Source organism: Lichenostomus cassidix, chromosome Z, assembly GCF_008360975.1.
Source record: "Lichenostomus cassidix isolate B80296 chromosome Z, HeHo_3.0, whole genome shotgun sequence".
Classification (NCBI taxonomy): Eukaryota; Metazoa; Chordata; class Aves; order Passeriformes; family Meliphagidae; genus Lichenostomus; species Lichenostomus cassidix.
In genome coordinates this window covers 38,379,678-38,392,966 of record NC_139511.1, presented here as the reverse complement: position 1 = coordinate 38,392,966, position 13,289 = coordinate 38,379,678, and the positions used below count along the sequence as shown (strand labels likewise).

At 37.9% G+C, this 13,289-nt stretch overlaps 1 protein-coding gene across 6 annotated transcripts in view; it reads right to left on the bottom strand.

Annotated features, from left to right (window-relative positions):
• Positions 1-4,821: 4,821 nt before the first annotated feature.
• Positions 4,822-13,289, bottom strand: part of KIF27 (kinesin family member 27) — a 30,157-nt gene continuing 21,689 nt past the window's right edge. For 4 of the 6 annotated variants that reach the window (XM_085042474.1, XM_085042471.1, XM_085042473.1 and 1 more), the window contains 8 exons: positions 12,534-12,731; positions 12,075-12,188; positions 10,386-10,562; positions 9,533-9,748; positions 8,264-8,470; positions 7,231-7,429; positions 6,623-6,787; positions 4,822-6,040 (listed from right to left, as the gene is read on the bottom strand). In XM_085042474.1, coding sequence (XP_084898600.1) covers positions 6,039-6,040; positions 6,623-6,787; positions 7,231-7,429; positions 8,264-8,470; positions 9,533-9,748; positions 10,386-10,562; positions 12,075-12,188; positions 12,534-12,731 — 1,278 coding nt within the window. In that variant the 3' untranslated portion in view covers positions 4,822-6,038. Of the gene's footprint in view, positions 6,041-6,622; positions 6,788-7,230; positions 7,430-8,263; positions 8,496-9,532; positions 9,749-10,385; positions 10,563-12,074; positions 12,189-12,533; positions 12,732-13,289 lie in introns of those variants that run through there. The other 2 variants (XM_085042475.1, XM_085042476.1) reach the window with 2 other exon arrangements.

The following is a 13,289-nucleotide window of genomic DNA, read 5'->3' as shown; positions in this document are numbered from 1 at the left end:
ATCACACATTCAAAATCTAGAAAAAAACAGTCATCCCTTTCATTATCCCAATCCATTAGCAGGTATTTTCCAATTGTACTCTACTCTTTTGCCCTAACCCTAATTAATTTTGTCCATTTGAGTCATAAAAATGTTTAAAGTTTTGTAGTTCTCTTTAGTCATATCCATCCCAGAATTCTTTTCTCCAGGTCCTCTCTACATGTACACTGTGATTTGGTCTTTCCAACAAGCCTCTTGGTCTCATTAACCTTGTCATATGGAACTTTCTGTTACGTTGGGCAAGTTCCTCTCATTTAAGAGCTTTAAATGCCTATTTAAAGGTAGTACAGAATCTGTGCAGTCTAAACTCTTTCAATGTTCAGTATACGGGAGCCTTTCTCTCTTCATCTTCGTTCTGGCTTTCTCCTCCCCCCCTTAGTTATGAGGGTTTGATTTATTTTCTTTTTTAATTAACCTTTTTGAAAAAGAAAGGTTTTATTGTGTTGCTACACATACAATTTACATCCTATTTCAAACTAGCTAGAACGGATACAAAATAGTGTTGAACACTTGTACAGGAAGTCAGAAGAATAGCAAAGGTGTCTATTCCGAATTTACATACAGTCACATTCTAAAGTCATTGAGAGAAAATAATATTGAAACAACTGCTGAATTTTCCATAGAAAGCATACAAGGAGTATCCTTCCTGAAACAGACTGCAGGATCTACAAAAAAAGCTTTGTCTTTGTGAACATTCAGTTATTACAAATGTACAAGGAACTAGATATGAGAAAATACAATTTTTTTTTTTCCATGAGACATAGAAAGAATTTAAGACTAAGAACAACATAGAAGAGAATAAATCAGCTGACCAAAGAATTTCTGTTTTAATTTATATTGCACAGACTCTTTTGTTCTAAGCAGGCTAATACAGCAAGTGGTGAACAGGGAAAGGAGTTGTGTTGTGATGCCTTAAATCACTGGTAAAAAATTTGAGACGCAGACATGCAGTATAGGAAAAGGGTATTGCCTTGGGTTAATAGGATCCCAGATGCACACCGACGAACAAGAGAGCAATGATATCTCCCGTATACAATTTATGGACTTCATAGATTAGCATATCTATCTAAAAGTCTCCAATAAGTCTAACACATGAAGTTGTTATTCAAATTACCTTATTCAAATTACCTGCCCCCAAAAAGGTTACAACTTAGTTTACAAAAAACATGTCTCAGTGATGGGACTCTGTTCAAGGTTGGTGCCTCATGCTCTTGAGATTGTGGGGATTGTTTCGTCTTCTCCAAAGAATTCTGAGCAAGGCAAGGGTACAAGGGTTATAAACATGTAGGGTTGAGATACAGGGAGTAAAAAGTACAGGAATGGGGAAGGGTAAAAGGATATATAAAGAGAGTATAAAAGTATAATGAAAAAGGACAAAAACCCATCAGGCATCAGTTGAATACTGAGAACTGTATTCAGCATTGCCCAAGTTAAAAACGTGTGTGTTTCTTTAACACTTGAAAACAGATTCACCTTTTTATGATGGTATCAACAGGCACTTCTAGAATCCAGTTTTGGTTTAATTTAACTAGAATTCCTTCTGCTAATCAGCAAGCATAGTACAAACTAATTTTTATGTGTGGCAAACTCAATAGTACAAGAAACAACACAGGTTAGTTCTACAGTGGGGGATGGCAGGGTAGGGGGTGGGAGAGGCTTTAACTAAATGTCCTGAAGAAAAAAATCAAACCATACCTGCCAGATAGGGATAGCTGGGCAAATTAAAACTTAGGGGAAGACAATATTGTAGAACAGCAGGTAGCCAGTCTTTTGGGCTTCGGCTTCTATTCTATTGTTGAAGGTTGGGGGGGATTGGAATTTTCTCCATCCCTGTTACCAGGAAACTGACGACAAGGTGCTCAGAGCCATTAATTTTTTTGTAAGAGACAAAGGCTGTGGCAGAGAGGGGTGAGGGGAAGAGGCACTCTGGCCGTTGGGACCAGCACTTGTTGGTGGGACACCAGAGTTGATGGAGGAAAGCTGCTGCTGTGCTTCTGGCTGCGACAGGGAGACGTCCAACTGTGCTCTGCCTTCTGTTCCTGGCTGGGTGAGATCTTGCTTGGGAAAAGGCGTGGGATCCCAACCCGTTTTCCCCATCAGGAGCGTGCACCTCCCCAGCTGCGCTTTTGCAACAACTGTAGAATAGTCCAGCTGCCTCTGTCCCCACCCCGCTCGCCAGCACACACCGCAACATCTGCTGTAACTGTGGAGTTCCAGCCACCTTTGCTGGCAGCCGAGGCGAGCCATTCCTGCCGCTCCAGCTCGCTGCTCTGAGCTCTCTGCTGTGCATTACTCTGCCATCCCACCCATCCGCCATTGCCAACCCCGTGACACAGACCTGACCCTGTGCCGCTCCAGCTCTCTGCTCTGAGCTCTCTGCTGTGCATTACTCTGCCATCCCACCCATCCGCCATTGCCAACCCCGTGACACAGACCTGACCCTGCGCCGCTCCAGCTCTCTGCTCTGAGCTCTCTGCTGTGCATTACTCTGCCATCTCACCCATCCGCCATTGCCAACCCCGTGACACAGACCTGACCCTGCGCCACAGCTCCACCTGCAGCCGCTCGGCAGTCATCACACCACCCTGCTTGGCCGGGAGCTCAACAGCGCCCCTGCTGGCTGTGATTGGAACTGCACCAAACGGGAAAGTACTTGGCAGCCCAGGGACATCTGTCACTGGGTTTCCAGATTTGTTTGCTATTGCTATTCTTGTTATTGCTTGTTTACTCTGCTATAGATACTAGTAAAGATCTGTAATTCCTTTTCCCATATCTTTGCCTGAAAGCCCTTGATAAGTTTAAATAATTCAGAGGGAAGGGGGGTCACATTCTTTGTTCTGAGGGGGGTTCCCACCTCTCTTAGGAGACACCTGTCTTTCAAACTAAGACATCTATAATATTGAATAATCAAATTACTCTCTCTAAATATAATCTAGCAATTGAATGGCACCTTGAAACAGATTGATTATTTTCTGTGCAAAGATAAATATCCTGTATTTCCTAATTCAAAATTGCTTACAAATACAAACATGTTGGAAAAGAAGTCACATCTCTATGTTATGGGCACCACTGATTTTACTAGATAAAAGTCTTGGTCTTGTAACCCTTGGTAAATATTTCCTATGGAGCAGCAGATAATGAAAACACATACCACCTCCCCAAGTAAATAGGTTTTACTTTGAAACAGACTGGAAACAAAACAGATTACTTCATTCCACCCAGCACTGTCCTGTCTGTCAGGATATGATTATGCACACCTTATCATGTGGTCATAGGGCCCACAGTTCTGAAAGGTGGCATCAGTATCATCCTGAAGATATGGTATTTGGAAACAATTTTCAAAGAATTGGCTAGAAAACAAATGAACAAAAGTAGGACAAACAAACTGGTGACGCTACAATAAGACTTTCAGCATTATTATGAAATCTGAATAATTGTGGACTATTAGCTACACTGTTTCATTTCTTTGAAAAGTCTTATTTCACTGTTAGCATCTTCCTGGCACTAGTTTTCAGAAGTCAGCGATAAATTGTAATAGCATTACAGATTCATGGTATCTGTATTAATAAAGACTTTTGTCCCACTTTCCCCTCCTGCTGCACACCTAGTGAAGTGCTGTTTTCGCACATATTTTGCTTTGGAAATGGCTTAGTGCAACACTGTCTTAAAAAAAAAAACTCTGTTAAAAGTCTTCTGGTTTTAGACTTACAGCTATTTTGCTTTGTCTATTCCTTAGTCTCTTCTCTGGTTCTTTTCCTCTGACTTCTGTGTTCTCTACTTGTTTTCCACATAACTCAAATATTTTCTAATCTGCTTCTAATCAGCCAGCTCCTACTCACACTGTAACATTCTGTAATGTTCCACTTTAGCAACTGTCACTAAATAAGTAAGATCTCAGGATTTAGTACTGCATTCAGTGCCGCACAAAAAATTCGGCATTTTTATAGTCATATTGCATTCAGTCACAATTAACATGGTCCAAAAAAAAAGTTTGAGCTTTGTCTTTTTAGTACAAAAGGAATTGTTAATTACTAGGCAAGCTCTGAAGAATTACACAGGGCACTTTCCTTAACATTTAATTGGCAGGGAAGAGCTTTTTCTATGGTAGTTGCCCATGTCAGCATCTGCATGTTGCAGCTGGAAGTCATGTAGGTATAAACAAGACACAGAACACCATAAAGTTTTAGAATCACAGAATGGTTTGGGTCAGAAGGGACCTTCCAACATCTAAGTCTATTCCACTGCCAAGATGTCCACTGACATCTTTCACTAGGCCAGGGTGCTCAAAGCCCTGTTCAACCTGACCTTGAACACTTCCATGAATGGGATATCCAAAATTTATTGTCACCCAAAACCTATTTCTAAGTATTTTTTATTCTTAAATTCTACTCAGATTTTTCTTGCATTTAACAGGTATATTTTGTTGGGAATATTTTTGTACATTCAGTCCAATACTGAAATGGTTAAGAAAAAAATCAGTATTTTCTCAGGTTTAAGAGAAGTTCCTATACAGCTGCAATGTAACAAGAATGGACTCCTGTATTTTGTTGTATTTTCTCCTATTACATGCAACTGAAATTGGAAATCTGATTCACCATTAGGAAGAAAATATTTGTTCATTAATAATTACATGGTGCTATTCACCACAGTAGCTAGGGAAAATTACCTTCTCTCCCTGTTTTCAGTCCATGTTGCCATTATATACATAGTCATCTTAAGCAAAACCCAAAAAAATTCCAGGAGGAATTGGCACTGTAACAAAATCCAGTAAAGCAGTAGGAATATTTTAAATTATTTTATTACTATTTTTATTCATTGCTTAAGGTACACTGAACAGACTGTCAGACTGGGAGTTCTCTGGCACTTCGAAAAGTACTTTTACTTGTAGTTAGTAAAGATACGAACTTTGTTAACAGCTGTTTTGACCTGAATTCTTCAAAAGCAACTTCTGCTTCCTTTTGACTGGATAACTTACCACCAACACTGTTATCTAAAATGAAATTTATCAGGAGATAAGTAGCTAAAAGTTACAACTCTTTTGAGTGCCTGACATTGGTAATCAACAGTTTTACAGCATCAGTAACTTGCAGCATGAACATGGTAAAAAATTATCAGCACCTTTTATTTTGCCCTTTCTATTCAAAAAGTTTACCGTCTACAAAAACATCAGAGGTACTTGCCATTAGTCTCATGTGAGAATGTGCTGTTAATATAAAGCTCACCGTTCTAACTTTTCATGTATCCTAGTAAGCAGTCTTAAAACAACTGAACCATAACAAATACAAAGTTATTCACATATTGACAAACAGTCAGCAATTATACTAGTACAACACACAAAAGACATCCTACAAATTTGACTGCAATATACAAACAGGGATTTTATTATTTTGAAATCTCAGTAACAAATTACATTGCAACATTTCATAATGTATTAAAAGGAAAAATAACTAAATAGAGTATTTCTTATAAAACTTGCAAATATATGCATTTGAAAAAGTTGGAAATTCACAGGGATCTTCTCCCTTCTTCCCACTGCTACAATTTGCCAAGGATAGGTGTTCTCCACATGGATACATGTCCTAAACTACATCCTTCTATGTATATTAGACACAAAATAATCTTTTCCACGCTCATTTTTATAATCCAGTCTCTAGAATATTCATGGTCACAGTTTGACCGTGTACTTTATAGTAATGAATGTGTTGGCTCATTATCCTTCCTAGAGGGAAAGGGCTGGACCTTAATTCACTCTGGGAATAGAGGTATGTGATCGTCATCTCTCTGTAGGAAGGCATGGCACTGTCTGAGTGGAAAGAAACAGAAGCATCTGCTGGGAGGAAGAACCAGTGTTGCTGAGCCTTAAAATGAAACACAGGGCCAAGAAGGCTGTATTGTGCATGTGAGGTATTGTGGTGGCATCGAGAGGTATAAGACAACACGAACAGCGATGAAACCGAACCTTTTGTCCTCCACGTGAATAGCTCTGTTGTACGTTTGGATTCTGGCAAGAAGGACATAGAGCAATTAAAAACTCATATTAACAGTTAGTTGTTGTTTTTTGTTTGTTCAGTTGGGAGGGTCTTGTTTATGTCAAAGCACAGAGTCACAATAGAAAGCAGGTTCTCTGTAAGTGTGTAAATGCTCTCTTTCAGCTGTAGTAAGTAGCTAAAGTAAGTTAGTAACTGAAAGTGTGGCATTTTTCACTGACAATCTTCCACTAACTTTTAAGAAATCAAATGTATGGCCACAAAACAAAGCTCTGAGTTACAATACCATTCAGATGCTTTCACATAGCAAAATTCCTTTATCTTAACCCTAACAGCTGGAGGTTGTAGATGCTCAAATTATATTAGACCCCAGAGAAAACAGAACAAGAATTCAGATCATTGGTACATCACTGCTACAGCTATAAACAAATGCTGTCTCTCACTTTAAACTGGGGCAGAGGCAGAATATATTTCTGAAGAACAGTTAATTCAGTAAAAATACGATGTTTATAGCTATCTGATATAATTCTGCGTGTTCACCACTCTTAAAATGGTCTACTGACAATTGCATAAACATTATCAGATACTGTGCTTACATTTAGTGGATGACAATAATTGCTCAGGTGACTCTCCAAGGAGGCCCTTCAATTTCTTCTTCAGCTCTCTGCTGGTTTTCTTATAGAAAAATAAATCTTTTTCCAGTTGCTGGATTTTTATTTCATACCCTTTCAGGGTTTCTGCAATACCTTCACTATCTTGTTCTAGGAGAAATAAAACTTGTTCAAGAACCAAATATCTCTGTCAAAAATCAAGATGCCCAACTAGACAGAGTATCTTGATGGCACTTTGCTTGAAATGTGCACATTTTAACTAACATGAAACAGGATCAAAAAGGCTGTGCCAATCCTTCTTGTTAGTTTTAATAGTATTTAGAAGATCAAGATCAGCAGGACTGGTATCTTTCAACTTTTCAGTATCAATTAATTCAATATGAAAATACAACAATTCTGATACTGCTTAAAAAATATTCAGTTTTCCATTCATACAGACACCATGTATCTGCTCCTTGGCATCCTTGGCATCAGAATTAGTGACAGCCAAAATATATCTCTGAACCGTATTTTTTTTTCAGTTGGAATACAGTATTTCTGTTAATGACCAAAGACAATACGTGGTGTATAATCCCCACCCAAGAAGAAAATACCTTTGAAATGATTCAATATAAACTGTATTTTTTTCTCGTGTTCTTGGCGCTGGTGAGTCAGCTGCCTGTCACACTGCAACTTGATGTGTTCAAGTGCAGATTCTAATTCACTCATCATGTTTTTCTGCTGTAGGGACTTCATTTCCTGTTCTTCAATCTGCACTTGTAATTTTCGTTCAGACTCACGTAGGCCTACAATCTAAGAAAGAAACACAGTTATTTTGATTTATCAAACCATTTTAAGAAAACCTTTTACCCTTCAGCCTAATAGATTAAAACATACAGAAGCAATGATCTATATAAGTCATTAAGCTTATACTGGAGACAGACTTGCCACTTCTACAAACTGATACTTTAGAACGGAACTGCGTACATTTTGGTCATATGGACTAGTGGATTTTTTTAATACCCTGCGTGAAATTTAAACTGAAAAAACCAGTGCTTGCCAGATTCTGAAAAACTTCCAACTTGCATCCCACAGAGAGCTTGCTTACAAAATTACCAAAGGTTCACCCAAGGTCACAAAGACAGATCATGTCCTAATGTATTTCAGTTTTATGTTTCCAGATGTCAGTATGATTCCTAAGCATGTAGCTGCACACGCTGAAGGGAGTGTATGTAAAATTAGTTTATACTGGATTTAGGAAAAAGAAAATATGAGTATTAGCCTGAGCTTCGTGCAGCTTCCTGAAAACCTGCAATCAGGAAGAATTTGAATACACCACCACTATTTAAACATGTTGTTTCTCCAAAAGTTAGCAACATAGAGCACTAGAAAGGGGCCAAGTAATTTCCAGATTTGCAGCACCTTTGAAACTAATGACCCTGAAACAAAATATACAAAGTTATCCCACAAGTATCCTATTTAGGATAAAAATAACATAAAAATTAAAAATAATTTAATAGCAGATCTATGCTACTGGCAGAGATTTTTACCAACATCTTAAATTTATTTTTACTTCTTGCCACCATCTCATTACCTAGAATACTGATAGAAAATGTGATAAAATATTACTCATTAACCAAAACAAACCTTGTTGAAATAACTAACAATGATAGCTCTGAGATCAGCAGCAGACAGGGAAACTAGTTTCCCTATTACATTATGCTCGCTCTGTGAAAGACTCTGAGACGATGACCTAAGTAGGTGCTGGCGATTATGAATACTTTCATTCTTGTAATCAATTGCAGCTACCAGGGCTTCAATTCCTTCTTCTAGCTGGAAAAGGACATGCTCTTCCTACAGAGAAACACATGAGTGAGATCTTTAAAAAAAAAATTCAGAATTAGTCATTAATCTTTCAAAGATCTTTAACTTCATTCTCAAGAGTGAAACTGAACTTAATGGTAAGATGAACTAGTTGTAACTATTCAACTAGAGAGAATGGAGAGAATGAAGAGAATGGAGTGGTGAAAATAAGATGTAGAATGCAAATCTAGAACATTTTTTTTCCTGCAATAACACTCCTACCACAATATAGACGTTGATCAAATGGTTAACCACAAAAGTAGAAATCACATTGCTCCTCTTATCCTTACCTCATCCTCACCACAGTTGGACTACTGCTATTTTTTTTTTTTGGTTATATTAGTTTTCTGTTGGATTAATGAATGGATCAGGTCAGTAAGGAGTTTGGTGTCCATAACTTGTGCAAGGAAGTGGCAGAAATGCATGGCCTGAAGCAGTGCATATTTTGATGAGTGAGGCATCATTTTGATGAGGTAGGGATCTTTCTGGAACATTATCACCTTAGCCATAATCTCATATTGTTTCTCAAGAGATAAAAGTAGTATGTGCATTTTATATTAATTTATTGTATCTTCAACATAATGAGTAATACTGATCAACTCCAAGTAATGAGCCATCCATGTAATATAACTTGTTTTCTCTGTAAAAATATGGAATCCTTCAGGGGAAGTTTGCTTTTTTGCAAGCTTTTATGAAAAACATCCAGGGGCAGCATTACGTGAGCACATTGCTTGTTCCGTATCCTGACATTAAAGTACCTGCCCTATGATAAACTGATGAAGTTCTAGTTCCCTTACTTCTCATTATATGACTCTTACACTGATAGAGTTTGGCAAGGCACTATCTGACTTAAGTTCCTTTTAAACTTTGCTCACTAGTACGTAATTGGTGCTATAATAACAGTATCCTAACATTGCTATTTACGAAAAGTTCCCAACCTGTGCTCCATATTTCTAGTTTATATCTGATATTTGGAGACATTTTAGGTTCTCATTGGAATGCTTTATCGAACAGTACCAAAAACCTACGTTTACGTCCAAGGTGCTTACTTACTTCAGCTGACAGCACTTTACCATCTTTCAGTTTCTCATCCATACTATTTCTCCTTCTGAGCAGCTGATCCCTTTCCATTTGGAGAATCTGAATTTTCTCCAAAATGTCTGACTTATCTTCAGGCGTGCTACCCTGAAGCTGCATATTTTTATCACACAGCTCCTGATCCAGCATAGTTAAGCGGGTAGACAATTTCATACTATCTTTGTTTAAAGCCTAAAAAAAACCACAGCAACCACAGACATAAAAGTCAGATATTCCTTTCCAGTCAGAAAAAAGTAGGTGACACTGTCATATTCTTAAGTGAAAGAATTTCTTGCTTCTTACAATGGGACCCCATTTACTTTGAGTGGACAGTTACCATAAAATATATTGTTTACTCAAAAAGCAAAATAAAAATACTCAATGTGCAGTTTCTACATAATAAAAATTAAAGGGGCTACTCATTATACATAACAAAGATAATTTGTATTCACTTTTTCTACTGAAAAACAAATATGGCAAGATATTTCCCTGCTATGTTCTCTAGATTGAAAAAGGACTGAGTCATATTCATAAATAATATGCCATAACTATATAATTTAGTGTTCTGCAATAAGAGAATTCCACAGTTCAGAATTGGTTTGGTTTCTTTGTTTTGCTGTTGTAATTTTGGAGAGAAAAAGTGAATAAAAATGTTTGTCTGTCTTAATTACATTTTGAATGTCGACTGGCCAATCCACACAATATGTACATCACAGTGGTAGAGACACAGGAGGTCTTGAGCCTCCTCTGCTGTCTTATCTGTCTTCCCTCACCAGTCTTTCAGTCAGCCTTATAACTGTGGTAAGTTTTGTGTTTTTTCTTAAATCACCTGGCTAGATCTCAGTTTCTTGATTTCCAGGAGGCTTTTCTCTTGCAATAATGCTTCTTTTTTTGCTACAATGGCTTCTCTTTTCTTTAAATCTTCTTCTAGTTCAGCTAACTGTTGGTGCTGTTGAAGAATTCTTTCCATTTCTTCATCTAGCCACTTCTTTTGCTCTTCTAACTTCTAAAGTTTCAAGAGAGATCCAGAGAACATTAACCAGGACATTCTGAGTCAGTCTTCTATGATTATGTTTCACCTTTCTTCAGAATTACTGACAAAACTGTAGAAGACATTAACATTTCTAAAGTCGATATTAATTGTGCAACAGAATCCTTATTTAGAATAACACAGAAACTGGGCTGACTTAAAAGGGCCTCAGCAATGTTACATTGCTATATCTTGTATAAACAAACTTGTATCAGATGCAGTATCTTTTCTAAAGAATATAATTTCTCAGACTAGTTATTTAAATATAACTAGATCTATATAAATAGATGTCATCTACCCAAGCACAGCAACTAGGTTTAGAAGGTACCACAAGAATTCAGCTCATTGTATTATAGTTGCCCAAACAAGCTCTTTATGGAAAAGCAGTAACAAGAAATAATGATGTAGATAGAATAGAAGACAATAAATGACAGCTCTGATCCTGCTGGCATGGTCCACTACAAATTTATTCTGAAGCCACAGTTTATCAGTGGATATATTCCTGTTAAGGCTAAAAAGTTTCCTTTATTTAACTTCGAAAATCTCTTTTCACCTTTAAAGACTTAGGGTAATTCATATTCCAGTGTCCACATCTGAAATAGTGGAGGTGGCACTGTGTCCTAGGTTGCAATATAGATGTAGTTAAGTATTCTATTACCACCAGCTGTGGGCCGTTAGCTGCTATCACCTGCTAATGACCCACTCTGGATGACAGGCAATGGGCAATCTGTTAGCTGTTACCAGCTGCTAATGACCCACCCCGCATGACAGGCAATGGGCCATCAGGGACCCACCGTGTGACTCATGGACTTATCTCATCCCATTGTGGGATGCTCTGCCCAGGATGGAGGAGCCAGGTGTTCCCACCTGGATATAACCTGGCCTTGGAACTGCCTGAGCTAGCCCTGTCTACTGGGTTCCCAGAGGACCAGAGCTACCACTGGATCTTCAGCTGGAGACTAGACCTTCACAGGATCACCGCTTCAACTGGACTACTTCAGTCGGACTGCTACTACCACCCTAACAGGGTGTTAGGTTGTATCTGACTTTGTCAGTGCTTTTTCCTTGTATTTCACTTATTTTTAATTTCAGTCTTGACTTGTGATCTCCCACTGGTTTGTTTTCAAACCAATACACACTGCTACATAGGATACATATTTTTCTAATTCTGTTATCAGCAACCAAAACCAGAGACCATTGTAATTTATGTTAGAGAAGAAAACAAAACAAAATAAAAACCCCAAACAACCCATGGAACACTTATAACACAGCACATCAAGGTCACCCTCAAACCTACCAGACAACAAACCTGATGAATTCTCAGGTCTCTGAATCAGCAATTTTGACAAATTATAGGAGAAAAAGAAACAAAAAAAAAAACTATGATGGAATACTGTTCTTCCAAACAGTATAGGAAAATTGATGACGAGGGATGAAGAAAGACTTTTTTATTTCAAGGTTCACACATATTTGGAATAGATTAATTACCTGTAGTTTCTGTGGAGTTCCCACTGAGTTATTTTGCTTCCTTTTAAACGCAGCAATTTCTTTATCCTTAAGTTTAAGGATCTTCTGCTGTTGCTCCATCTTGAGTTGAAGTTCCTATGAACAAACAAAAACCACCATTCTTCCTACATCAGTCAGTCAAATGCATTTCATGTGAGAGTCCTCACAAGATATAATACTGACCCTAAATTTATTTATAAAATTGCAATTCAGAACTAGACGTACGGCAATAAAATGGGGGGGGGGGGGCGAAGCTGAAAGAGAAAGGCAAACTGCAGATTAATGTAAAATGTTTATAGATTATTTCTTTGGTGTATTTATCAAGGAAGTTATTAAGTCATTATTGAAAATCAGGGAAAGCCTGGCAGTGTAGTTTATTGGGGAAGCAGAGGTGAGATTGATTCATCTCAGTCTGTCATAAGGAAACAGGAAGAATCCTACTTTAATTTGTTGCTGGTCCTGCTGAAGCTCTGCTTCCAGTTGCTTCTTTCTTTCACTCTCCTCATACAGTTTCTTCTGTATCTGGGACTGCTGATGCTTCATCTGAGCCACTTTCTGCTCAAGTTCTCTTGCTTCTCTCTCACTTTGGTTAGACAACGACGCCAAATTCTTGGTGTCTTGCTGCTTCTTCTGTAAGGTCTGAATGTTCATGTCAAATTTCAGCTTAAGAGCAGGAAAACTTGTAACTAAAATATGACAACTTCATTCTTTATTTCACTGAATTCTTAGAGTTAGCAAGACTTACTAACTTCTGCCCAAACAATCACTTGTTATTGCTGTGATGCCTGATGCGTTTTTGTCCTTTTATTTTACTTTTATACTCTCTTTATATATATCCTTTATATATAACCTTTTACCCTTCCCCATTCCTGTACTTTTTACTCCCTGTATCATAACCGTACATGTCTGTCACCCTAGTACCCCTTGCCCTGCTCAGAATCCTTTGGGGAAGACGAAACATCCCCACAATCTCAAAAGCATGACGCACAACCTTGAACAGAGTCCCCATCACTGAGACATGTTTTTTGTAAACTAAGTAGTAATCTTTTGGGGAGGGTGAAATTTTAATAAGGGGGCAATTACTTCATTTGTTAGACTTCTTATTAGAGACTTTTAGATAGGTGTTCTAATCTAGGCTGTCCATAAATTGTATACGGGAGATATCGTCGGGGTTTTTGCTTTTTCGTCGGTGTGCAT